Source organism: Nanorana parkeri, unplaced genomic scaffold, assembly GCF_000935625.1.
Source record: "Nanorana parkeri isolate BGI_ZX_2015 unplaced genomic scaffold, ASM93562v1 scaffold1272, whole genome shotgun sequence".
Classification (NCBI taxonomy): Eukaryota; Metazoa; Chordata; class Amphibia; order Anura; family Dicroglossidae; genus Nanorana; species Nanorana parkeri.
Genome location: NW_017307540.1, coordinates 472,830 through 500,062, shown reverse-complemented (window position 1 = coordinate 500,062; position 27,233 = coordinate 472,830). Strand labels below are relative to the sequence as shown.

General features: G+C 45.5%; 2 protein-coding genes across 3 annotated transcripts in view; one reads left to right on the top strand and one right to left on the bottom strand.

Annotated features, from left to right (window-relative positions):
* The window catches only part of LOC108797418 (ADP-ribosylation factor 1-like), a 28,155-nt gene extending 5,858 nt beyond the window's left edge, over positions 1-22,297 (bottom strand). The window contains exons 1-2 of one of the 2 annotated variants that reach the window (XM_018569005.1): positions 22,287-22,297; positions 13,771-13,783 (exon numbers count right to left, since the gene is read on the bottom strand). The gene's annotated coding sequence lies outside the window, so the exon portion shown is untranslated. Of the gene's footprint in view, positions 1-7,504; positions 7,606-13,770; positions 13,784-22,286 lie in introns of those variants that run through there. The other variant, XM_018569004.1, reaches the window with a different exon arrangement.
* The window catches only part of NSF (N-ethylmaleimide sensitive factor, vesicle fusing ATPase), a 56,224-nt gene continuing 47,156 nt past the window's right edge, over positions 18,166-27,233 (top strand). Inside the window, exon 1 of the mRNA XM_018569003.1 lies at positions 18,166-18,277. Within this exon, the coding sequence (XP_018424505.1) occupies positions 18,266-18,277 (12 nt within the window). The 5' untranslated portion in view covers positions 18,166-18,265. The remainder of the gene's footprint in view (positions 18,278-27,233) is intronic.

Genomic DNA, 27,233 nt, shown 5'->3' with positions numbered 1-27,233 from the left:
GCGCAATTTCCGCCGCGATATTGCGCATCTTTGTAGCGCGATATCGCGAGAAGTCGCCGGCCAATGATTTTCTTCATGTACAGCTTCGTGTCGCCCGTCGCTTCTACAGGACCCTTTTTTCGGCTGATTTTGCGCAATTTTACCATTTTTTAATGCAGCCCGACGGTGGAACGTCACCCTGAAAGTCGCACTATCCCGGCTGCGCGGATCCGCTCCAAAAAGGTATGTCGCTTAGTGTGAATGGGGCCTAAGGGTTAGGGATTGCAGAAAGCAAACGTGCACCTGGGGAGTGAGGATCGGCTTTAACATTGAAAATCAAAGACAGTACAAAACTGTTTAGTCAGGCATTTCATACACGAGGCACAAAACTTCCTAATTTGTCCGGCAAGGATGCAAACTCTACATTACAAATAGAAACGTAATAGCAGAATTTCCTGAGATGCATTTCCTGGAATGTCCTGCACATGACTAACTGCCAGAGAGCACATGACACGGACATAATTGCACACACTCCATTCATACAAACTGACGAACAGGAGCAAAGTGACTTCCAGCAATCTTCCAGCCAGAGTCACCTTCATTCCTCTTTATGTTTGTGCCATATCAGCTCTTCATCAATTTGGAGAACGGCAGCCAAGCAGGCATACAAGTCTCTAGCTGAAAAGATTCCCCCAATGCCATGCATGAGCCAAAAAAACTGCAGGCACTAGGACTATAATCACCCCAGGGTGCAGCTCTCAGCCCTCCACAACAAAACTCAGCTCAAGTCAATCAAAACTATTTGTGCTTTGACTTTTGTTCAGTAAATGCAAGTTACCAAGAACTGCTCCAGTAATAACGTTATGGATGTTTTCAAATATAACAAACTTTCAAGCAAGAATATGAATAGGTAATCTGATATATAGATTCACCGTCTTCTGGAAGGTTTTGGTCCTGTTCTAAATCAAATACCTGGCCAGCTGACGATGCGACCGCTCCATTTAGAGCCACCTATAGCCTAAACAATAATAAAGGCTTGAACAGAAATGTAGACCCTGAAAATTGTAGTGCCCCCTCACCGTGGAGGCAGGAACAGTGCATCCTCACCGTAGGGGGGCGGCGGGAACAATGCCCCCTCACCGTAGGGGTCAATAAGAAGTATGCCCCCATCAGTGGTCAGTAGGAAATTAGAACTTTATGTGCCCATACCCCACACAAGTAAGGCATGATCACCCCTGTGCCCATACCCCCCACAGGTAAGGCATAATCACCCCTGTGCCCATACCCCCCACAGGTAAGGCATAATCACCCCTGTGCCCATACCCCACACAGGTAAGGCATAATCACCCCTGTGCCCATACCCCACACAGGTAAGGCATAATCACCCCTGTGCCCATACCCCACACAGGTAAGACAATCACCCGTTACTGCTTTCATGATCACCACCCAAGTCTTTCTACTGTTTTAATCAGAAAACGATTAGCCCGACATTCCTTTAGTATATGACCTCCAAAAGTGTCTGACTAAAAATTGAAATTCCTATAGCAGGGGATACCCGACATTTTATCTCCAGCTCTGTGCAGACATTAAGGCCTGGTTCACACCTGAACGTTTTGTAGCGCAATCAACGTTCGACGAACGCTCTACAAAACGCTCAAACATCTAAATCCCATTGTATTCAATGTGTCTGGTTCACACCTTGCCGTATTTCCGCCCGTCCGAACGCGATACAAAATGGCCTACGCCCATTGGGATACAGCCAAGTAGCGAATCGCTGTAAAAACGCGCGACAAACGCGCATATTCAATACGCCTAGGTGTGAACCCAGCCAAAGAAACAGCAGTGCGCGAACCACAAGAACAGGGAATTGTACAAAAATATGGTACGGAATTGATGGCATTATTATAAAAACATATCTGGTTGCAGATTAAAATTGCATAACATTTTTTAGCAATGCCATCAGCCTAAGTTACTCATCCCCCTCCTTCCTTCAAGACCATAAAAAGAACTGCACATTCAACCTTTCTCCCATTCCAACAGTCAACTTCACAGACCTGGCCCTTATATCGTGTAGTCGAGGGCAAGGTATTGTCCTCTACAGTCACAATGAGGACCGGGGATTCTAGAAGGAAGGAAGCTTAGCAAATAACTTGGCTTAGATTAAAAGTACTGGGCCTAACGACCGAAAAAAAGAAATAATGGAGCTTATTACCCCCATAGAAATGTTTCTCCTTCATGATTGGGGACCATGGGCTGGACAAACCCCAAGATCCAGGTCTCTGATGCTCCTTATGATTCACAGCCAGCGCCCAACTTTTAAAGGTTCTCTCTAGTTGCCGTCAATGGAGCTGGCTCCTCAAAACATCCTGCTGGCTGCCATGTTGGATAAAGTAGCTCCTGAATTCTATTCCACCCCCTAAAAGTGACATACTTGTCATGTGCAATGCCCATTTGTAAAGGGTAGCACATTAAAGCAGAACCTTGGGGAAAAAAGTTTTACTCAGCCGATCCTCTGAGCCAGCCTGCTCTTAGACCGTCCTTGAAGCATCTCTCCCCCTCCACTGCAATGGACTAAGGTCCTGCGAGTCATCAAGGTCTATACACTGTGTCATCTGGCTAAAGACATACCCCATAAGACCTTGCAAGATTCAGAGCCACAGGCACATGTCCCAGAGGCATTTGGGGTGCCACCATAGCTGGAGTGTGAAGGTTGCTGACTCCTGCGGTAATTCATTTCAAAGTCAAAGCTTTTTAAAAAGAAGGGAATGGTTTTTCCATGTGTGTCCCATTAGGGCAATTATCCTTTACTTCCTCTCCTTGAGACAACAGGAAGAGACAGTTGTCACCAGAATAGGTGTCCCCAACGGTAGGTTCCCCCTCGCCTCTGGTTCCAGCGACAACTGTAAAATTGTTGGCTTTCCCATCACTTTTTGTACCCGACAGTGGTCACAGGGAATCAACAGAGAGGTGAATCTTCCCAGTGGGGACACGGACAATCTCTGCTCAATATAAAACTAAAAAATCACGTAGATAAAATAGAATGGGGGGAATTTATAAAAACTGGAGCAGATTTACACGGCAACCAATCATTCTCTGTCTCATTTTCAAATCTTACCTGAACAAACTAAAGAGAGATTCTAATTGGTTGCCATGGGCAACTGCTCCAGATTCGGTCTGCTCCAGTTTTGATAAATTCCCCCCAACGTATATGTAGGCCCAGACTAGTTGTCAGCAGGGGTGGACTAAATAATATGGAATTCAGGAGCCACTCTGTCCAATCCAGGAGTCAGCTCCATTGACAACTAAAGAAAACCCCCAAAGTTAAGTGCCAGCTGTAATTTTTAAGGAGCACTGGCGACCTGACTCCTGGGATTTGTCCTGGCCTGGCTGTTGTCAGTAAGCTTAAATAGCTTGTATAGCAATTACAATGTGTGTGGTCGGCTTTAGTAATAAGAATATACAATCCACCTCAAAAGAGCTTCTTAGGATACCGTAATAAAAAAAAAAAACAGCCCCTTGCTGGAGATCCCTGCCCTCACCTAGCCTCTTGCTGGAGATCCCTCCCCTCACCTAGCCCCTTGCTGGAGATGCCTCCCCTCACCTAGCCCCTTGCTGGAGATCCCTCCCCTCACCTAGCCTCTTGCTGGAGATCCCTCCCCTCACCTAGCCCCTTGCTGGAGATGCCTCCCCTCACCTAGCCCCTTGCTGGAGATGCCTCCCCTCCCCTAGCCCCTTGCTGGAGATCCCTCCCCTCACCTAGCCCCTTGCTGGAGATGCCTCCCCTCACCTAGCCCCTTGCTGGAGATCCCTCCCCTCACCTAGCCCCTTGCTGGAGATGCCTCGCCTCACCTAGCCCCTTGCTGGAGATGCCTCACCTAGCCCCTTGCTGGAGATGCCTCACCTAGCCCCTTGCTGGAGATGCCTCCCCTAGCCCCTAGCTGGAGATGCCTCCCCTAGCCCCTAGCTGGAGGTCCCTCCCCTCACCCCTAGCTGGAGGTCCCTCCCCTCACCTAGCTGGAGGTCCCTCCCCTCACCTAGCTGGAGGTCCCTCCCCTCACCTAGCTGGAGGTCCCTCCCCTCACGTAGCTGGAGGTCCCTCCCCTCACCTATCTGCCTGTGATAACATTATTTCATGCATTAGCAAATATCTCCATTGACATAAGCCCAATATACCAGTGCACTGAAAACCCAACTGGAATATAAGGGGGAATCCACATTTTTAGGGCCCATTCACAGCACATGTGTTGGGGTCTGTGCTGGCTGTTATTTCCAGCAAAGCTCCAACGCAAGACAAGATAATCTGCTTGGTCATAGATAGGCACTATTCACACCATTGCGTTGCGTTGGTGTGCGCTCAGAAAAGGCACTGGAACGCAATGCTGAACAACCACCTCGCACACCATAGAACTAAGGCCAGGTTCACACCTGGGTGATCCATGACCTCACGGGAATCATGCACGAATCTGCGCAGATGGCCATGCGGTCATGGCATTGCACACCACCGACGATTGCGCTGGCAGTGCCATTATCTTCTAATGGCAGCCCAGGCACCCCGGGAAAATTGCACAGTTTCCCGCCGCAATCATGCCTGCACAATCACAATTTAAAAAATTGCACGATGTGAAAAAGCGTACGTGCACCTTTTTTGAGCGATTGCTGCACGGATGTAACCCCATTGGAAGCTATGGGGCCGCATGGAAACCGCTGTGTGCACCTGCACACGATCGCGTGGACCCGGGATGGCCGAAGTCTGCACCTGCCCTCAATGAAATGTCAGCTGTGACATTTCAATAAAGTTCTCCTGATGTCACAGGATCGGCACATCAGCACTGTCCCGCACTGCACACCAGCCGATGTACGTTCTCTGCAGCGGCTGATGTGAACGGACCCTTAGGGCCCATTTAGATCTGTGCGTGTTTTATTCTTGCAGTGTTACGGATATACGGTGTCATGCCTCAGTGTGCGTTAGCAGGCATATTTGACACACACTTCCAATGCAGTTAAGGAGTAGATAACGTCCACACCCTTGGACTACACATTCTCAGGCTGGCGAGGTGCTGATGGGGCCACACACGGCTTGAATTTCAGCCGATTGACTAGGACAAGCAGCATAAAGCCAGTTTGAGGGGAAATTCCCTCACTCCATAGACAATTTTCTTTCACTTCCTGTTGCATCTTCAGGATTGGAAGTAAGAGGAAACCTTCCCAGCAAGACAACTGCAAAGGAAAACCTGTGCGGGGTTTTTACCCACCTCTGTTCTACAACTAAAACAAAGATAGAATATCTCTTTTGTTGGGTAATAAATTATTCACGGTGTCCCCTTTCCTTTACTATGCTTTGATAGCACCTGTTGCATAACACAGGCAGCCCCGGACTCCCAGCACTGCAGGGATGAGACATGCGGCTGTACGGGGAAGGGCTCCAGTCACGTACCCGCCCCTCCTCCATTCACAGAGTGCCTTGTATTTTTTAAGTCAAGTGCAAGGTGTTTTTGTGAATGGAGGCGGTGATACTACGGTGCAAACCCACTGACTTCCAATCGTCTGCGACAGCTTGGTCAGCACGCCGGGCGCCTGCTCTCAGCACATAGTAACAGTGGAGACCCAGGGTCGCCTGTATGCAGATTCCTGTCATTAAAGGGTAAAAATGTGAGAAAAAAAAATTAACTTAAAGTACCCCCCCCTTCTCACCACTGCACTTACCTGTGTGATGTCCCCGCAATCCACACCCCTGCAGTCTGTAACGATCATAATGCACACAAACGGTGAGCACCTATTGGTCAGCGTGGTCATGTGAACAATAAGAAATGCTACTGAGCTGGGGGCCAGGTCCCGGAAGTGAAGCCGGGTATACACGTATATATTTTCTTTGTCCAACCGGCTGAACGAAAATGGAGGAATCCCCGGGTGTTTTCAATATCCAAACGGTATGATTGGCTGCAAGCTCCGTTCGGCCGAGAATATTTCCAACCTGCTCTCTTGATCAACTGATTGGTGAAAGGGTTCCAACAGCGGCAACCACTGTGCAAATTTCGATCATTTGTCAGGAACCTCCAAAACTCGATACTAGTTTACCCTACTTCTAATTCTTATAGGTCAGTGCGGTCATGTGACCTCGCTGACCAATAAACACCCACCATTTGCGACCATTATGGTCATTACAGACTGCAGGGTTGTGAAGTGCGGTGTTTGGATGAGTACATCGTCTGGTGGGGGCAACACACAGATAAGTGCAGCGGGGGCCACAGGTAGGGGTGCTGTAAGGTCATTTTTTAACATTCTGTGAGAGGGTGATTTTACCCTTTAAGGCCTATCCGCCGTATGCATTACAACAGGCAGGAATGGCTTGAAACAAACTTTGTGGAGCCAATGATGACATCAGCAAATCTCTAAGGAGCCATTCTTAAAGGAGAACTATGGGGTCAGTGTTTTTCCCCATAGTTCTCCTTAGGGTAACGGGAGGACACAAACTAGCGTCCTCCCGTCACCCTAAGCTCAGTATACCGCGAGCTACAGCTCGCGGTATACTGAGACGCGGCAGCCGGAGCGGATCCTGACGTAGATGACGGGATCCGCCCAGCTGCGTGCGTGACAGCTGGCTCTGCCTATCTAGAGGCAGAGCCAGCTGTACCCGCCCACTCCCCATCCGTTCCGCCAGTCAGCGCTGGCAGATCGGAGCGGGGAGAGGGGAATCCAGCCCCTCCCCTGTCACGGCAGAGAGCCGTGACAGGATCGAGAGGTGAGCGAACGCCGGTATGTGTTCGCTCACCTCCTGATCTACTGAGCCGACCTGTGACAGTCTCATTGTCACAGGTCGGCTAGAACTATGAGGTGAGTGGAAATCACTCATCTTATAGTTCTCCTTTAAGTAATGCATATGCACATGTGACCGATAATCTAATGACATATGGCTAGCACAGGGGTGGGCAAACGCTGGCCCTCCAACTGTGGTGAAACTGCAAATCCCATCATGCATCTGTCCTTGGGAGTCATGTCTGGGGCTGCTAGAATCTTGCAATGCCTCATGGTATTTGTAGTTCCACATCTGTAGGGCCGGAGTTTGCCAACCCTAGGCTAGCAAAACTCCTCAATTCCACAAATTCAGTACAACTTCCTTTCCGATACATAGTATACAGTATGGAATAAAGTAACAAGGATACTTTGACAGGATCTGGAGCAGCTGTGCACGGCAACCAATCAGCTTCTCTCTTTCATTTTCAGAGCATAACTGAGAAAACTGAAGGGAGAAGCCGATTGGTTGGTTGCCATGGGCAACTGCAACCCACCTCCCTGCCCAAGTAACATTGGCGCACTAAACTGAGCAACATGCAAAATAACATTGATAAATGGGAACTGTCCAATGGAAGGTTACACTGAGAATAGGCCAAGTCATAATCTCCGGGCTAATATCCCCCTCCCCCATGGTAAAGGGATGTCAAGTGTGCCCCCTGAGCCCACACAAACCGTTCCTATTAGAACGAGGGTTCCCAATTATGCAATTATTCCCCGTTTTATCATCCCTTACCGACGTCTGCCCTTCACCAGCTTCCTTCTTCCGCCCCCTTCTCCCGGCTCCTCTGTCACACGAAATGGCGGCTGTGGCTCACGTCACCAGAAAAGAGAGGCGAGCGACCGCCCGCCTGCGCAAGCTTAGCCCTCAGCCAATCGCTGTAAGCGGCTCCACAGCCAGTGGGCGTGCACCGACATCCGAGGGACCCCGCTGGCCAATGAGAGCACGTGATGTCAAACCGGTACAACAACGAGGAAGTGAACGGCGCCCATGTTGCTACTCCCACAGGTGTTTACGACGGCCCCTGCAGAAAATGCTTCGCGATTAGTATACGGCGCGCGAGCTCTCCGGGATGCGCTCTTGGATACGCGTGCTAGGGCCATTCACTACGTGCGACAATGTTAACGCGTTGCTGGTTGCCGTACAGCGTAAACTGTCGTGCTATCTCCATGGTTACAGACCGTGGGTGTAGTAAGAGGGCGGGCTGTATGACGACAGCGGGATGTGCAGCCTGGCCAATGAAATGTCTGAACGCCAGCGTAGGAGGCAAGCCCAGCTTTGGGGCTACGAATGGAGTGCTGATTCGTCTGACAGTTACTCTGGGCGGGGCCTAAACGTCAGTATATAAAGTTGCTCTTTTCCGCTTTGCTATATATAGCATGTAGACTCATGCGATTGAGTAACAAATGGGTGGGTTTCTTCTGAGTTTTCTTGTTCTGCAGGAAAGATTTGTAGTGAGTTTTGAATTAGAACTGAAGCCAAAACTTTTTTTCCCCTTCATCTGTATCCTATAGAGATTTCCCTTTACTTCCTGTCTGATAGCCACAACAGGAAGTGAGGGGAAATCTCCCCAAGGTGAGTGAAATCTCTAGTGGTCAGCAGATTCACAATAACTAGTGTCCCCACCGGAAGGGTTCCCCTCTACTACTGTTCTGATGACAATCCAGAGTTGGGACTTCTCTGTGCTGTCAGTACGGGGCATGTTCATATAGTTCTATAGCACTAACACATTCAAATATAAACTGACATATTCTTTGCTTTTTACGCAGCCTGACTTTGGTTTGTATTTATTTCAGGCGTTTATATAGTGCCTACAATAGACGCAGCACTTAACATACTGCACAATAACATCAGTCTCTGCCCTAAAGGAGCTAACAATCTCAGATTAAATGTGAAGCTTTTAATAAAATAATACCTTGCACGAAGGGCGTTGTGCAGGTATTTCCTGTTATAGGGTGACAACGCCTTGTCACTAGCTCCCAGTTGTTCTTCGTTGTCAAAAGCTCCTTCATTGCAGACTACAAGTGGCCGGGCTGATGCACATTACACAGATATGGTCCAGTCTTGTCACCATCAGGAAATCCATCCTGAGAAGCAACATGCAGCAGCCAGTGGAGTGAATGGACACAGGAACTACTGATATGCAATGAAGGATGAAGAGATAGTGAAGCCCCTAATGAAGATGAAATTGTGTAGCGTGTAGGGCAGATCCGGGGGACATAGACATGGGCACGCAATCTGTCAAGGTTGATTGGAAACAACATGCAAAACGTCTCCACCAGGCTAAGGACCCGTGATGCCATCACATCTACTACAGGTCTACTGGATGTGAAAAAGCAGAGGGACATACCTCAGCTGGGGTGGAGAGGAAGAAAGGTGACCGAGGAATAGGTGAATAATTCTTCTTTAGTTTCACCCTGAGAGAAAAATGAACAGTTCCGCACTTGATCAACGCTGGTAGGAGTGGCATCTCAGTACTGTGCAAACAGTCACATCCTCCACCCATTGCCTTGTGGATTAATGCAGTCAACAAAATTAAGAGAATGCAGGATATCATCACCTCATGTAGAGGTACTCACAATAGATTTTTCCGGACATGAGTTTTCTTCAACTCCTGAGCATGAGACCACCTTCTCTGTGCATCCCCGTTGTAATGGGAGAGAATCCTGGAGCTTGTGGGGCACTGAGTGCGGTGGACAGAATGGATGGGAGACTGTTCTCTCTTATTTTATACTCTGCAATCCCCGCTCTTCTCTTCTGCTCTTTGACTTCCCTCTTCATCCCCTCTGGCTACTTTGACCCTATGAATGCTGCTGCTTGCCTCATCCACCTCACCGATCATTCAGTGGCCGCCACTCTTCTCTGCCAATCCCTCCACTGGCTACCAATAGGTCAACACATACAATTCTAAATACTAACAACATACAAAGCCATCCACAACTCTGCCCCCAACTACATCTCCAACCTCATTTCAAAATATGTCTTAAACTGTCCACTCCGTTCCTCCCCAAATCTCCTGCTCTATAGCTCTCTCATCACTTCCTCCCATGCTTGCTCTCCTTCAGGACTTCCCTTACCCTCTGGAACACCCTACAAATTATCCTGTTTAGGCCAGAGCCATTGTTTTGGGAGATTGTTTTTTTTTTTTTAATAAGCCTGTTCTAAATATAGCATCCCCACAATGGCAGTAGTTAATTCAACTAGTGGGGGTGGACAAGAGGGTTAATGTGGGCTTATCCATTTGGCATAGCAAGTCTGTATTATGGATAGGTGCCCCATTGGCACAGTAAAACAGATGGTGTTGGTATTTAGGAGTAACATACTAATACTTTAGCCTTGGCACACATTTCTTCTGGACAATGGGGACAGATTTCGCTGACTAACATGACCCATGAAGCCATAGCTTTACCCTAACTCTCAACCTTTTCCTTTACCATGCTGTTGCCAACAACCTCTACTGCCCTGCTGCCACTTAAGCTGCACTCACATTACTAAATTCCTGGGCCTTAATTGCCTCATTGCCTCCCTGACCACCATCACTTTGCTAACTCATCCATATGGTAAGACAAGTCTACACCCCTTCCCCATCTATAAGGCCACACTCTTACTCCTGCCATGAAGGCAGATCACAACCCTGTTGCCTCACCAATAGTGATGGGCTTGATGTTCAAGTTGAACGTGAGTTCGACTCGAACATCGGCAGTTCGTGTTTCCGACGAACACCGCTAGCTCTGCCCAATTGTTTATATTTTGCCAGCATCTGTTAAAATGCCATTCTGCGGCGGGAGTACGTCGCAAGCGGACAGGACAACGCTGGACGTCGTGATTGACCCTGGATTACGTCGGTGGATCCATTTTTTTGTTTTTTAAAAAGAAAATACTTGCCTTTTGTTTTTTTTTTCCAAATAAAGGATTTTTTTCAAAAGTCTGGCCTCTTTTTTTACTTAACCCTTTAGTGAGGGGTAGGGGGGGGGGCGCATCTGGGTGCCCCTTTATTAAAGGGGTACCTTGATGTGAATAAACAAAAAAAATTGATTCATGTCCCTCGGGGTAGTACCCGAATCCCCATACCTTTTTATGACCAATAAATTGCATATAAGGCTTCAAAATGGGGACATTTGATTTTCAAAGTTCTACCCCCATAGACTTGCATTGAGTTTGAGTTCAAATTCAAACTTTTCCCATGTTCTAAAGTTCGAATTCAAACCGAACAGGGGGGTGTTCGGCTCATCACTACTCACCAACCCTATTTCCCTTTAACACCCTCATCAGTACTCCCATAAACCTTTCCACCGTGCCAGGGGGACAGACCCAACTGCCCTTTCTGTTTGGGTGACAACGACCACCTGGACAAATAGGGTGAGTGTCCACAGTGAGTCACAGACAGCAATTAAATATCTAAACTAAGATAAACTTTAAAGGGCTGATGTACAAATGTTCGGCCCAGTGTATAGCTGGGCGAATACTGTTCAAACGGCATTCCCACAACTAGATTGAGCCAGGAAGCATAGGAATTCCTGTGCTCCATCTAGTGAGGGGAATGCCATGTGAACAGCATACTTTCATACATCAGCCCCTAAGTGTTAGGCCGAAGGTTAGTATTGGGTAAAGCTATGGAGAGATATCAGATTGGGGGCATAGCAGCACACATTTTTATTCAAATCTGTTTTTGGGACTGAACGTTTCAGCTAGCTACGCTCATAAAGAGAAAGTCAGGAAGTTCAAACTCACACAATAGCTGTACAACGTCAGCTGCTGCATAAAATACAAAGTGATAATAAATGGTATCCATAGCAACTGCTGCGAAAGGTACTTTCCTTTACTTAAACCAAAAACGATAAGGAATCATATATGAAATGTGTGGTTAGGTAAGCGTACTCATTGCCCTTAGGAAGCAATCGAATTTTTGCCTCACAATCAATCTTCTAAAATGTGGTCACTTAGTAAAAAAACAACAACAAAGCAATGTTCCTTTAGAACAATTTAAATGCACTGGGCTCTGTGGACCTCATTTAGAAAAGTCAGACAGGAAATGTATCAGTCTCAGATGCTTTCTTTCATTTTTGCATATGGCAAAGTGAAAATCTGATTAATGGCAGCACGAATCGTCTGGAAAAATTCTGAGACAGGGTTGTCAGTAGTCAACCAAGTTTCCGCTGCCATTTTTTCTACTGCAGGTGAGAAAAATTGAAGATTTCCCTTTTCTTGCTACAAGTAACAAATTTACTTTCACACCAGAATACAATGGGACCTTATGCAAGCACGTAGAGGCATGTTGCATTATGTAGCCTATGGAATTGCAATAGAATGTAATCCAGCTCAACGCTTAAAAAAATAGCTCCTACCCCACACTGGGACCTGGCTGGATGTCAGCTGGTGGGCCTAATTGGGGTTGGATAAACAGAGAAGGGAAGGGAGAACCGCTGCAAGCCGAGTAGGGAACAGGGCGATTTTTCGCAGAACCTTGTAAGGGGGGGAGGGGGGGCTGGAAAACCAGGAGCTAATATAAGTTCCCAATCTTCCGTGGTTAGTCCAATTAGTTCGAGTGTGGTCCCAAAAAAAAAAACCCATAAAATTGTGTTCGCGGAGGTAGATGAAATGGCGTGTAAAAAAAGAGGAAAACAGAAAAAATCTAGGGACTTACCCTTAGGTAAAGGATATTACGTGGTCATCGACGGAGGGTGGAGTTTGATGATGCTGGTGTCGCACGGGTTCCAGCTTGCCAGGAGTGATGTCTGTTCTCCAAAATCTTGTTAATGGAAGTTGGCGAGGAGGTGAAGTTGAAGTATTCTTTGCTTTGCTTGCCTTGGGTGAGGGGTGTTTGCAGGATCAGTAGCGAGGGGTAGAGGTGGATGGTTGCGGTGTCTGTAGTGTCTTGACTGTGACCTTGTGTTGGAGGGATGTCTATTTTACCATTGATTTGTGATAGCGAGGAGGCAGAGGTGATGTTTCTTTACGTTTGCTGATGAGTGAAGGAAAAGCTGTATATTCCCAAATGTGTTCTTGTCGGGTTAATATAACCACTTCATCGGTGATGAGACGCTGTGGCTGGGAGGTTGCTGACAGGGAGGGGGACACAGGTGGCTCGTGTTTCCACAATCCTGAGGCTGAAAGACCTGGTGCTGTGGTGGTGGGCAGTGGCTAAGCACTTGAGGTGGGGTGCCCCTGTTCGTATCCCGACCAGATGGAACTCACGGGCATCAATCTGGCTGAGGGGGAAGGGGGGAGAAGCCGGCGGCTGTTGATACCGCGATGCTGCGGCCGTGGTCTGCGTGCCAGCGTGATGGTGTTAGGCTTAACTGGAACAATCAATGTGTGTCCAGTGCTGGCAGAACTAAAAGGCACAAGGCTGACAGGGGCTTCCATACGCTTCTGAAGCTGCTCAAACCGTACAAGGAAACTCAACATATCTCCAATTTAACCCCTTAAGTGTAGCGCTGTATCCTGGCATGCTGTCCTTTTAACTTTCCTAATTGGGGTTGGAGCCTTCTGGAGTCTTTAACCCTCCCTCATTGCCCTTTGATGTATCATTGTATACCATGTGTAAAACCATGTTTAGTGTGTAGTGCATTTATGCATAGATACCGATACACCATTTTGGGGAATGTTGCTAACTTTGTGTGTGAGCTTCTGTGTTGGTTATACACATTTGTATGTATTTTGTGTTTTTGTTCCTAAGAAAATAATAAAAACTATTAAACAAAAAAACATTGGTCCTACTTTATTTGTTTGCAGTAGTGTGCAGCCCAACACACCTTTGTGCGTTGTGGTGCGATATAAGGCAACTACATTTTGGAGGTGTGTTACCATTCAAAATGAATTTAAAATGAATGGTGACACAACATAATGTTGTGGGGGCCAGGGGTGTCGGCGGGCATGGCGCAGGGTATAGGTTTTTCCTTGCGTTGCATTGGTACACGCATGTGCGCGTGCACGTGACGTTGCCATGACCTATTAGTCAATTCGGGTGCTGGTCATTAACAGGGGGGGGCCTTGTTCACACACCTTACTCTCCTCGCCATCCCATTGGCTCCCGTGGGTTCGAAGCCTCCTCGTTGCTCTGACAACGGGGGCATTTCTGATCCTTGCTGGGTTTATATTCCAGCCAGAGACCAGACTTGTTGCTGAGTTATTCTGCATGTATCCAGTGCAGCTACGAAGCGTTACTTCCTTTATCCTGTTCCTGCTTTCCTTCCCTGCTCTTCGGATTCCCTGGCTATTGACCCCCGGCTTAATTCTTCGTTTTTTGATACTTGCTGCCTGTCTCGACCCGGACCATATTCTGATGACGATTTCTGGATTCTCCATATTGTACCTTCATCCTGGACTTGCATCCCAGTGCTGTTCTCTGCTAATGGGTTCCAATCTAGCATACAGGGGTACTCCGTCCCCCGACACATACTAAGATGTGCATGGTGAGATGTAACACAGCCGCATTCTTGATGTATGTTGGGGTGCCATTTAAAATGAATGTAAAATGAATGGTGTCACAACATACTAAGATGTGCATTGTGCGATGTAACACAGACGCATTCTGGAGGTGCGTTGGGGTGCCATTCATAATCATTTTGAAATCAATAGTACAGCAACCTAGTAATGCATGCATGGCCTGAAGGGGACCATGTACTTTTACTTTTTATAACTTTTTTTAGTTCAATCTAATTTTATTGATTTACATAAGAAAAAAGTTAAAGCATACAATTAGGACGATACTCAAATTGAGTCATGTACCCAGCATTGCATATCAGCATATAGGAACATAAGTTGTCATGAGACTAACGATTACATGGCAGCAATAGTATGAACATACAAACATTACATGACAGCAAATAGTACAAACATATAAGTTTAGGCAGGAGTATGATGATCCATATACAAAAAAATGCAAAGTCCACCTAGCATAATTAACATGAAAATCAGAACAATCTGTGAACTGGGTATGAGAATACAGTGGAATAGGAGCGATGAGCGAGATATAGGACACAAGGAAATATTAGCATTTGTAAAATTAGACCAAATATTCTGTTTCACTTGCGAATTTTGGGAGCAACTATGAAACTTAAGTGTTACGCTTAAAACAGAAGTCCAGTTTTGAAAGAAAGTTAAAAATTAACTTTACCAAAACTTGTGAACACAAAAAAGCAGCTTTGCTGCAACACCTACATCCAGCCCTGTCCCCCATAAATGTTTGCCTCTGTCCGCTTCCTGTTACTGCTCTTTTGGGCTGGTTGAAAGCCAGAATTGTTTAACCCACTTCCTGTGAGCCTAGGTTGTCATGGACCCACCCCTTGGCCTGGGTTCAAAGAAGGATGTTGCAGAAAATGGCCCTGATATCACTGCATAAGCGTGGTTCTCTGCAACCTTTGGGTTGCAAAAAGGAATATATACAAAAATTATTAATAAACTTAAAAATGAGAGCGCTTCATCCAACAAACTACAACTGAAATGAATTATGAAGTTATTATCTAACTTTTACCACTAGATGGTAGTACTTTCCACATTATTAGCAATGAGTCCGCCCTATGTGTAAGCCTTGCCACACATGAGCACAAACCTCCCCATTAACAATGGTCAGGGAGATATGCACCTGTCCTTGAATGAGATACAAGACTGGCATGACCTGCCACAATCCTCACAATGCAATGCTTTGGGTCTTACATTGGAAAGAGTGGACTTTGCATTACTTTAAAGTGACATTAAACCCTCAGATTTTTTAACATAAACCAATACTGTAATGTGTGCCTTACTGTAATCCATGGTTATTTCCCTTCTCTTTGCTGCTCTTCCTTTTAAATCCTCATGTCTTCTCATGCTTGGTGAGAACTTCCCTTTTCAGCTCAGGGCCTCTTCCTGTAGTGCTGGCTCAGGTTACAAGCCTATAGAAACGTATACACAGACACCGTGTATCTATTCCTGAGACAAGGCAGTCTGCTGCAAAACAGAAGTTCTGCCCAGCATGAGAACAGATTACAGATTTTCCTGTAGTGCTGGCTCAGGTTACAAGCCTATAGAAACGTATACACAGACACCGTGTATCTATTCCTGGGACAAGGCAGTCTGCTGCAAAACAGACGTTCTGCAGAGCATGAGAACAGATACGGATTTAAAAGGAAGAGCAGCAAAGAGAAGGGAAACAACTATGGATTACAGTAAGTCACACATTACAGTATTGGTTTATGTTAAAAAATCTGAGGGTTTAATGTCACTTTAAGTGACCCTGATACTGGTACATCCGGCCTGTGCAAATCAATTACAAGCTGTGGCTCTACACTGCTAAACGAGGCTCTGAGCGTTTACTTGCTTACAGGTACGGTACAGGTATGTCTCTGGGTGCAGACTGTCTATGTCCAGAGGGGTACATAGGGTTGCCACCTGTCCAGGATTCACCCGGACAGTCCGGGTTTTGAATGCTGTGTCCGGGTTTCATGGCAGCAGAAACCCGGACATAAGATATCAGGCAGACAGGGGCAACCAAAACTAAGATAGGGGCTACTGGCCCCCTACTGAAAATAGCCTCAGCTTTGATATTCACATATGAATGGGTGGTGCTACTTACATATGAATAAGCCACGACTCATTCTTCCAAGAAAAAAATGTCCACGCGTCGCTAGAGTGTTCGGGTTTCACTTGAATAAAGGGTGGCAACCCTAGGGGTACATCTGTACCTGTATGCACATATGGGGTGGGCTGTATGCAACATTTGTGGTTCCCGGGCACAGTGATATGAATGCGCCTATGTGAATGAATCCTAAGGCAGCCCATTTATTTTCAGTGGGCTAGCAATGCACCAAAATGCATTTTGTAAAGAACAAGCACTTTTTAAAATGCAGAGCGCCACAACACACAGATAGTGTGTTGGGACCTAATACTTGTCTGACTCCCTGCAAGCCTGACCCTTATTCTCTTAAAGAGCTAAGTTTGCTGAAAAATCCTCAACATCTGTCATTCTTTGGGGTGTGTTGGATGCCTGGTACCCTGCTGCCTGCTGTGGTTTCTTCCTCCACCCCCTACATCACTACAAAACATAATAGTGATGTAGAGTCTGGCAGGAAGAACCACAGCTCAAGGTAGGGGACTCTAGGCATCCCACAAACTAGATATTTCAGCAAGCTGAGCTCTTTAAGACAGCAAAGATTAATGGTGCTGGTAGTCTTTTTGTTTGAAGGGCTTTTATTTTGTTTGCTTTTAAACAAAAGTGGTGACAGGGCAATTTAGTACACTGGCAACATGTGAAGGCAATAAAAGGGTAATGGGGGTGCCTAATATTTGTAATCATAATAATTATATTATAAATATGCCAAAGGTCTACTTTGCAAGTTATAAGGTTATTCCACTAACATGAAGGAGCCTATGCACTCCTTCCTTGGTAGAATGTATATATTTATTTAAACAGGGGAACTTCCACCCCCCGGCCCCCTAACCTGGCTTTGGCCGCAAGGCTTGCCATGTCTTGCACTGGCACTTATTTATTACACAAGCACTTTTACTCCACAAAGAGGGTCAGGATTTTTTGGAGGCCCGTCCCGATGCCTGGGGTGAGGTTCTGTGGCCTTCAAGTTGTTTGCGTTTCCCCACAGCGGGTCTTTCTTTTAGAGAGCTGTCACCAAGTACTTGGTGGACTGGCTTTGGGATTCTTTTTGGATGAGGACCATAGCACCCTTGTGCTTGTACTCTTTATTTGTGTGGTGTGATTTCGCACCTCACTTTATTGTTGACAGGGGTTTGTCAGCTCACATGGACAGCAACAAAAATTGTAAATAAGGGCTCATTCACAATTGCATTTGTGAATTTCTCTGTGACACTCATGTGAATAGCTGTGGGTGGGAAGAACCACACAAAACAATGACTGATGACGGGGCCTGCAGCTGTTAATGGCCAATAGCATGTAACTGGACTTGCTGTGATTACCTGTGGATGATTACCTCTGAATGCAAACTGTTTGCATGGGGAGGAAATCATCCGCAGGTAATCGCTGGATGTCCGATTACATGCAAACAGCGGTGGGCGCTGTCAGCTGTCATTGCTTTGTGTAGCACTTCCTGCAGCTATTCGCAGGAGTCACACGGAGATATTCATGAGACTGCCCCAAACACAAGTGTGAATGGGGTCTAAGAAGACAGAACAAAAGTGCCAAAAAGCTTGAAGACAGCAAAGAGGAAAAAGTAAAAATAAACATGAGTACCTAGAGTTAAGGACAATAATGTAAATGAAAAGCTAGTAAAATATTGTCCTAAACAAAAAAAAACTAAGCCCAAAGAAGCTTAATAACCTAGTAAAAAAAATAAATAACTGGGCCCTTTTCCCAGGCCTCAACATGGCGTCGCGATTAGCTTGCCCTGCTTCCGGGTTTGCGTGGTGACGCCGTCAAACTGTTGCTGTAGGGAATCACGTGAGGCGATAAGTGACGCCCACTGAGAAAATCTCTCCGGCCCCTTTGCTGAGCTGGTGGTGCAGCTCTGTCAGCCGGTGTGACGGTGTGAAGGGACAGGAGCAGGCATGGCGGGCCGGGTGAGTGACGGTGTCACCTCAAAACCTTCTCTGTATGACAGGAGCACACAAGACCTCTCCGCCATGACAGGAGAGCTATGAGGAATGATGTGTTGTGGCTGTGTGTGCGCGCAGAGCGCTCTCCCTCAATATATGTATACACTTGTCTGTCTGTCAGTCATTCAGTACAGACATTGGTGCTTATAGTGTGTGGCCTTGCTTTCGTCCTTCGGTGCCACGACTTGATGGCCGTCCTTCGGTGCCACGACTTGATGGCCGTCCTTCGGTGCCACGACTTGGTCCCCGTCCTTCTATACTTGATCTTGTCACCTTTAATGTGAATGAATTGTGAAGGAAATCATGTGATTGTGAGATCTGGCACCATCCTTCATATGACGTCATTGCGAGGAGGTTGGATGCTGAGCTCTGTGTCTGGGTACCTGAAGGGAGGGGGGTGTTTATGTGGTGATGGAGATGAATAGATGATGTTCCGTGTGTGTTATTGTTCAGGTTTAGCTGCAGTCATGTGACATGTCATGTGTGCTCTGTGATGTGTTTGTGGCAGGCTGTGTGTCTGTAGTATGGAGCTGGGTGACGGGAAGCACAGCTCCTCCTTGGCACGGTTGGAATTATTGCTGCTCCGTGATTTATATTCCATTAATATTCTATGCTGTGCGTTGCCTTCTTCCTTCCCTTGTGGGAGATGCCAGCATCTAAATTAGTCAATTTTTCCGCTGGCTGTGAGAACGAGATGTTGGCTTCTTCCCGAGGAGATTTCTTCTCAGGGCCAGGCTCATCGTTGGTTTTGTTGTGGGGATTGTGTCATGATTTGATTTCTGTTCACTGTCCGGTAGCAGCAATGCGGATGGGTGTTAGGAGCACAGTGTGGCTGCTATTTAATTCAGCAGAAGTTAAGCTGGCCCCCCAAATTTAGACTGATTGTCCTAACATGGTTTAAATACAAGCTGCGTGTGGCCCTGCTGGCACCACCCGGTTTGACAAAATCGATTTTTCAACCGATTTTGTCATAGGAGCTGGGAATTGTCAGCTGAATGTTGACTGCAGCCAATCAGCTGTTTAGCGTGGATGGAGAAATCTATTGGATTTCTTTTATTCAGACAATCTATGCATGTATGTTCTGCTTAAGATTCAGTAACCTGTAGCCAGGGCTTGACAAATCCCAGGAGCCAGGTCGCCAATGCTCCTTCTTAATTATAGCTCCCACCTACATTTTGAGTTTTTTTTTTCTAGTTGCTGTCAATGAAAATAAAATCCTGCTGGCTTCTGGATTGGACAGGCTGGCAAATACATCACACCCCTATGCATGTTGTGCGCTGCGGTGTGGCATGCACTGCACTCCCCTGTACAGTACCAGTGAACATGGAGCAGGTAGATTGGCATGCATCGTGATAACATGCATTAACGCAGCACAAAAGTCTGAATAGGCCTTTGACTGCCCTTAACTTATGAATAGTAATGAGCCTGTGCTTGGTGAAAACCCAGCTCTCCTATCGAGATGTCCAACTTGTCGACATCACCAACTCCCATCTGTGCACCGGCGCTGCCACCCAAGAGCAGTATCACGTTCTCTAATTTGCGTTAGTGCGCCTCCACGGGTACCCGATGGCACAAGCACTGGCGCCAGTTGGAGAACTCGACGAGGACAGGCACACTTACGGCAATTGTGGAAGTCGACGAGGCTTGTAAAAATGCCAGGGCTGGCGCACGTGCTAGTGCCATCTTGTGGATATCGCCAACGGCTGGCTCCTAAACAAAAATCCTGCTGGCTTCTGGATTGGACAGACTTGTTCCTGAATTCCGTATTCATTTGTCCCCCTCCCCATCTGTAATCCTTCCAAGCCTCTGGGCGACTCCATGTTCTCACTTCCTTGCAATCGTATTTACTAGTGTTCTTCATTGGTGTTAATCAGAATCTCCTTCCCTTATCTTTGTGTTACTGATACCATGAATAGATCCGGCAATGCACGGTTTGATTGTATAGAACCTCCGGCAATGCACGGTTTGATTGTATAGAAACCTCCGGCAATGCACGGTTTGATTGTATATGGACTGTACACAGATGTTAAAAATTCAATAAAACCTTAATGCAAAACAAAGGTAGAGGTAGCAATAAATGACATGGGTAGAAATATTAATTTTAAGCAAAAGAGGAGTGTTATTGATGTAGTTGACCTGGTGAATAAAAAACGGCCTGCCAGACGGGCCCATCTTCACGTTGGCTGCATATCCCACCTCAACCTAACCACTGAACCATCACGTTCTCAAACAATTCTTCCCCACACAGCTACCTACTCATGCATCACTTCTCCCTCCTCTTTCAGATTGTAAGCCCTCAGGGGTAGGGCCCTCCTTACTGTCTTGTCTTGAATTGTAATGTCTTCCTTATATTGTAAAGCGCAGCGCACAACGGTTGGTGCTGTATAAATACTATGTAATAATAATATAATACATCTTTGTAATAAACCTAAAAACTAAAAATAAAGGTCTCCTTGCAAAGAAGAACTTGGATATTTAGCTCCCCTGTTCCTCAGATTGCTGCATTAGTAAGGAGACATTGTCTGCTGAATAACCTTCAGAAACTGACCAGGAGTGTTAGATCTCTATTCCCCGCTGCTCTGTGGTTAGAAATGCTGGTCCCCGTGTCCTTTAGTGACATGGTGGTCAGTGTAAGGAACAACACAATACTGGAAAGGAGATCAATACGACTGGAAGTGTCCATTTCTGAAGGTTTCTCAGTGGACGGTTTGTCCTTTCTACTGCCCTTATGTAATGGACCTTAATGGACGTGTGGTGCATTATGGGTGCCATTCATAATGCATCACATTACAGAGCATTACAAATGGCATTGATCATTTTGAATGGCACCCCAATGCACTACTAAAGTAGCAGGCAATGCAGTTGCACTAGAGTGTGCATGCTGTGCGTTGCGCTACGCTGGGTTAAAACAAGGGTTATGCTGTGTTTAGGTGTCAGAATGAATGGGCTGCTTTAACACAGCATGCCATAAAGCACAATGATGCACTAACACAACGTATACTGTGAATGGGCCCTAAATTATGTGTATACAGATTGCAGTGAAGGAACTCGTCAGGTACATCATCGCTGTGCTGTACAAAACCTGCAGATTACCAAGAGCTATAGAGGACAACAAATCCCAGCAAAACATTATACAGCAATGCAGAATATCACCCGCTATAGAGGAATATAGTAAATTATAGCTGGCGGTATTATGCATTGTGCTGTATAATGTATTGCTGGGTGTTGTAGTCCTCTATAGCTAGTGGTATTCGGCATTGCACCGCTGTATAATGTACTATTGCTGGGATTTGTAGTCCTCTATACAGCGCAATGCAGAATACCACCAGCTATATAAAAATACAACAAATCCCAGCCATACATTATACATACATAGTGTATAATGTATGTGACAACTTTTTCAATAATCGATTATGTCGATTAGTTGTTGCAGCCCTAATTCAAGTAAGACTCTTTTAGTTAGACAATATGTGCTAATGCTGGAGTTCAGATTTAAGTATCCATATCTTGATACAGCACCAGCTAAAATGTCCATGAAATATACATTTATAATAGTTTAAAATAACTCCACTTGAAGTGACCCTGTCACATAAAAAATATATATAGTTGTATTTAGGGCTGCAACAACTAATCGATTTTTTAAAATAATCGTTAGCTGCAGCTCTAGTTGTATTGGAAGGTCCCTGCATAGAAGGGGTATTATGCTCACCTCTCTGGTGCCCTGCACCAGCAGAAATGACGTGTGCTCAGGCAGAGCCATTGATTGGTGGAAAGCAGCGACGTGACCATCCCCACCACCAGCCACAGCTTTCTCAAGATGGTGAGACTGCAGCTACAACCAAGCTAAGGATATTTTCTGAAACCTTTCCTCCGATACATCCCGGGAGTCCTGAGAATTACTATATTTATTTTTACTTTTTAGAAAGCTTAGTATTACCTTCTTTCTTGGGTCAAAAAAAGCCAGCTCTGTCACCGTCTCCTTCCTAAGCCTCGTCATTGGCCAGTAAGTCCCCTTATCTAAGTAATGGGACCAGTATTACGTTTTAGGAAGGGGTTAGCAGCCTGGCCAGGTGTTTCACCTAGGACATTAGGTTTATATTTGCTGACCAGTTATGCCCGGGAATCGGGCCACCATAGCCAAAGAAAAAGTGACCTGATGCACTCACTGTTTCATGTCGGCAGCAATTCAGGTAGTTGTGGATTACTTTAGGTTTCTTTAAAAAGTACACAATATTACCTTTTATGAATCTTGTTTAAAGCTTACTTATGAATTGATTTATCATCTGCTGTTTTTTTGGCAGCATAAGTGGTCTAACATTACTTTACCAACTATCCTTGCCGTAAAAGATCTCTGAAGGCCTATTCATTGTTTAAGATGCATTCTGAACACCTAAGTACTTATAACCAGGTAGGCGGAATTGACGCACTTGTTTGTACAGTAGGGATGCCGTTCATTTGTCTGGGTTATTTGTGAAGACATGGCAGATTTATATATTTTCTTTCACTTGTTTGGCTCGTTAACTCTTAAAACATGCTGGGGGAATTTATTAAAACGGGAACAGACAAAATGTGGAGCAGATAAAATGTGGAGAAAATGTGATGACTGAGGGAGTGGAGGAGAGGAGGGTCTTTTAAGCAGATTAAGTGACGTGTTTCCTGTGTGTGGGGGAGGAGATTCCATCTCGTGATGCTGTCCTGGAAGACTAATGGAAATAGAGTTACCGGTAAGTCCTAACTCTGAATTTTAGTAGTTTTTTTTTTATAACTAATCGATTAGTTGAGAAAATAATCGGGTAACTAATTGATTATGAAAATAGTTAGCTGCAGCCCTAGACTCAAGGTTTCCCAACAGAACATTGGCGAAAGCATCATACTGCCTCCTCCGGCTTGTCTTCCTCACTTAGTCCATTCTGGTAAATCTCTTCCCCCAGGTAAGCGACACACAAACACTCGGCCATCCATATGATGTAAAAGAAAACGTGATTCATCAGACCAGGCCACCTTCTTCCATTACTTCGTTGTTTTTAGTTTTGATGCTCACATGCCCATTGTAGGTGCTTTTGGCGGTGGACGCTGGTCACCATGACCAGTCTGCGCCCTGACCCTGACCGGCCCCATACACAACAAACTGCAATTCTCTGTGTGTTAAGACGCCTTTCTATTCCAAAGTTTTTTTTTGTTTGTTTTTTTTTTTTACAAACATGGGTCAGTATACATAACTACGGGACCATGCATTATACATATCACTGAGCATACAGGTGATCAACATATGTAACAGATAATATAACACATGGTCCCGTAGTACATCGCAAGAGAGGAGACTATAATGAACAACCTCACGGAGTCAGGTTGGTGCAACCATAATGCAAGATTACTAACGTCTACTCGTTAAGACGCCTTTCTAACAGAACCAGAATTCACTTGTTCATCAATTTGAACTACAGTAGCTCTTCTATTTGATCAGACTACACGGCCCACCTTTGTCCCCCATGTGCCTCAATGAGCTTTGGCTGCCCATGAATGACCCTGTCGCCGGTTCACCGGTTTTCCTTCTTTGGACCACTTTTGGTAGCTCCTGACCACTGCAGACCAGGAAATACCCACAAGAGCTGCAGTTTTGGATTTGCTCTGACCCAGTCGTCTAGACATCACAATTTGGCCCTTGTCAAACACATCAACTTCAGGGACAAATTAGTCACTTGCTGCCTTATATATCCCACCAACTTCCAGGTGTCATTGTAATGAGATAATGTTATTCACTTCACCTCTCAGTGGTCATAATTTTATGTCTGATTTGGTGTATCTTTGCTATGGTTGGTAAGAACACATCTGGTGAAGAAGCTGCCCACACCCTCGGTTTTCTGGAGTTATACCTTTTTTTCCAGATACTTAGAATTTATTTTTATGAAATTGGAAATCAACCCTTATTGTAGAACCTTTCCCGGTGTGGCAGATGGGGACGCGATTTACAGTCACACATCAGAGGTTCTAAGAAGTTGCGAATGACATTGAGTCACTTTCAGCCTGTGATGATTGGGATGCATGGAAATGATTGTGCCTGGCTCTTAACCTATTTTCTTAGCTAAATCCAGGTGGTGACTTATTTTTGGCCAGGCAGTATATTTGGACATTTGTACCTATTGTACTTATGTGCTTCCATGCTTCTATATATGTTGAATACAACTGTATTGCAAAAGCACTCTTTGGATGTTCTGTACTAACGCTATATATTTTCAGTTGCATGTTGCACTACTTCCTCTTGGGCCATCCTAAATTAGATTTGTAGATTTTATAACCAATATGAGCTCAGGCAAATATTTGATGGAAGGACCATCTGTGGCCTAGTTGGCTTGCTTCTTTTGCAACTTCAATGATAATCGGAAGGTATAATAAACAAGCTTATTTTCATTTTTATTATTATTTTTATACCTTTTTTTTTTTTTTTTTTTTTTTCACGAGTGCTCCTTTTTTTTATGCGGGGTGCGCTTTTCTTTCTCAGGTTTTTGCGGCTTCTGATAGCTGGAGATCTTCTTTATAGATTTAGTACACCAGTGTCCATTTGTTCTTTGTATGTTCTGTACTTTTATCTTTCAGACTTCCTGTATTATATTATGCTTTTTGATGTGATGGTTCCTTTTTTGTTGCCAGTTCTCTTTTTACCTTTTGTTGTGCTTACATTTTTACAGGTGGGTTGAACATTATAAGCTGCTGTCTTCCACCAGAAACAGATGAAAGGGAATTATAGTATTTGACTTACAAGTTGGCCATTGGTAGCTTGTATTTATGGAATTGCCAGTTGGTGTCCTGATTGTCATTTTTAAGACGCCTCTATATATTTTTCTGCACTCGCAACCTCTGTGTTATTGTTCACCTGCTTCTTCTCATTAATATATTACAACTTTTTTCTTTTTGAAAGATTCCACATTGTGCCACAAGTGTTCTGCCCCACCTCCACACCACCCTCAAGTCTGACAATCGGCTCTGCGTCCTCATTGTCTCCTACCTTTTTGTATTTTCACTTCCTATGATAAATGACAGTTAGAATTAGATAGGTTGCTATGGTGAGCACACACTTACTTCACATTGTATACAAGGATCCCAATGATCATTATTCATGTGAATAGCACTGACAAATTAGCAGAGCTTTATAGAGTACATGGACATCACTTGATAACCTTGAGGAAGCTTATAGTCCAAATGTTTTACCATATCCATCACTCAGTCACTCTGTCACCCATCACTCTGTCACTCAGACGGAACAAAGCAAAGAGGACTTGCATCACCATGCAGATTGTGTAGCTGCTTGGAACTGTACCCAGGGCCCTAGCACTATATGGGAAGAGTTATAACTATTTAGCCATCTTGCTGCCATAGGGCAGGTTCACATCATTTTTTGGACCAGATCTGGAATGCACTGCGTTGTGTTTTTGACGCATTACATTTTAGGTCTTGGTGGGGGACCTCTGCAAGATCTACAGATAGCCAGGAAAAGAGCAGCACAATGCTTGCACATAAGAGACATGAACTTACCACAGTTGTTCTTTTCAGAGCTGCACAAATGATCCTAGCCAGGGACAACCTGGGCAGCAATGCCTCTCAACTTGTCCATCTTCCTATTATGTTCTTCAATTGGCCATTCCTCGGATCATACTGCTCTGGGCAGGCTTCCACAAGTTCTACAAAGAACTTGGTGTCCACTTCAGCCATCATGGTTCCTATCTTAACAAATCTCTCTCTCCAGAGAAGAAGGAAGTCCAGGGGTGATGAGATCATCCAAACCAGCCCCCAAATTTTTATTTTCCCATTACGTTTTTGACGTTTTTTTGAAGCGTTCTGGTGCGTTCCAGACCAGACAAAATGTGACGCAGTATTTTTCTGATGTGGTGTGGAACTTACTGCGATGATGTGAACTGAGGCCAAGAGCATAGGGAAACATTGGGATGCATTTTAGGTCCAGAAACAGTCTGGTCTGGAGGTGGTGTGAATGGGCCCTTCGACCTCATTCACACCTCTGTGATGCTTCTTGTTGCCCTCTGTACAGCAGAGCTCAGACTGGGAGAAGGATAAGGAGCCAGTCAGTTGTGCTGCAGTGATTTTGTGCAAACAATGGCGCGCTGAGTGCCGGTGCAGATCTGGGCAGTCCGAGACACGCGTTCCGGGACCACGCGGTCGTGCACATTTACACACAGCGATTGCCGCATGGCCCCATTGATTTCAATGGGTTACATCCGCGCGGCAATCGCAGAAAAAAAGGTACATGTACCTTTTTTTTTTTTTTTTTTTCTGCGACACACGATGCGCGACTGTTTAAGCCACGATCACGTTCGGTTGCACGGGCAGAATCGCGGCAAGAAACCCTGCGATCCGCCCGACGCGACTGCAGTGCCATTAGAAAGTAGTCTGGTCTTGTCTGCACGCTGGCTGTGCTCTGTGGCTGTGTAACTCTTAGGACTGTATGGGGGCAAATACAAATCCTTAGGCAGGTAAAACAGATGTATGTATGTATGTATGTATGTATGTATGTATGTATGTATGTATGGGGTGACTGGAAAGGATGACTTTAGGTTCATTTGAAGTAAAGGTGCAAGGAGCTAATCATAGCTCAATCATACTTTGTTGTTTGATAGCTGTGGGCTCTGCTCTGTGTTCCCTGTATTTGTTTTTTATCGGATGACCCCACTTTGTTAGTGGGATAAATGATCTGCCATAACCAGTATAAAATAAAATGTATTTCTGACATTGCACAGAATTGAAGTATTTTATGGCCAACAGCAGGACTCATTACATCAGAAGAGAGACACTGCTGTGCTGTCTTGTAGCTACAGATCTCAGTTAGACTCTGGAAGATATAACCCTCAGTGGCAAGTCCGGCTGTGTGCTTGGCCCCCGGTTTTCCAGTTCTCATTAAATTTTACAATGT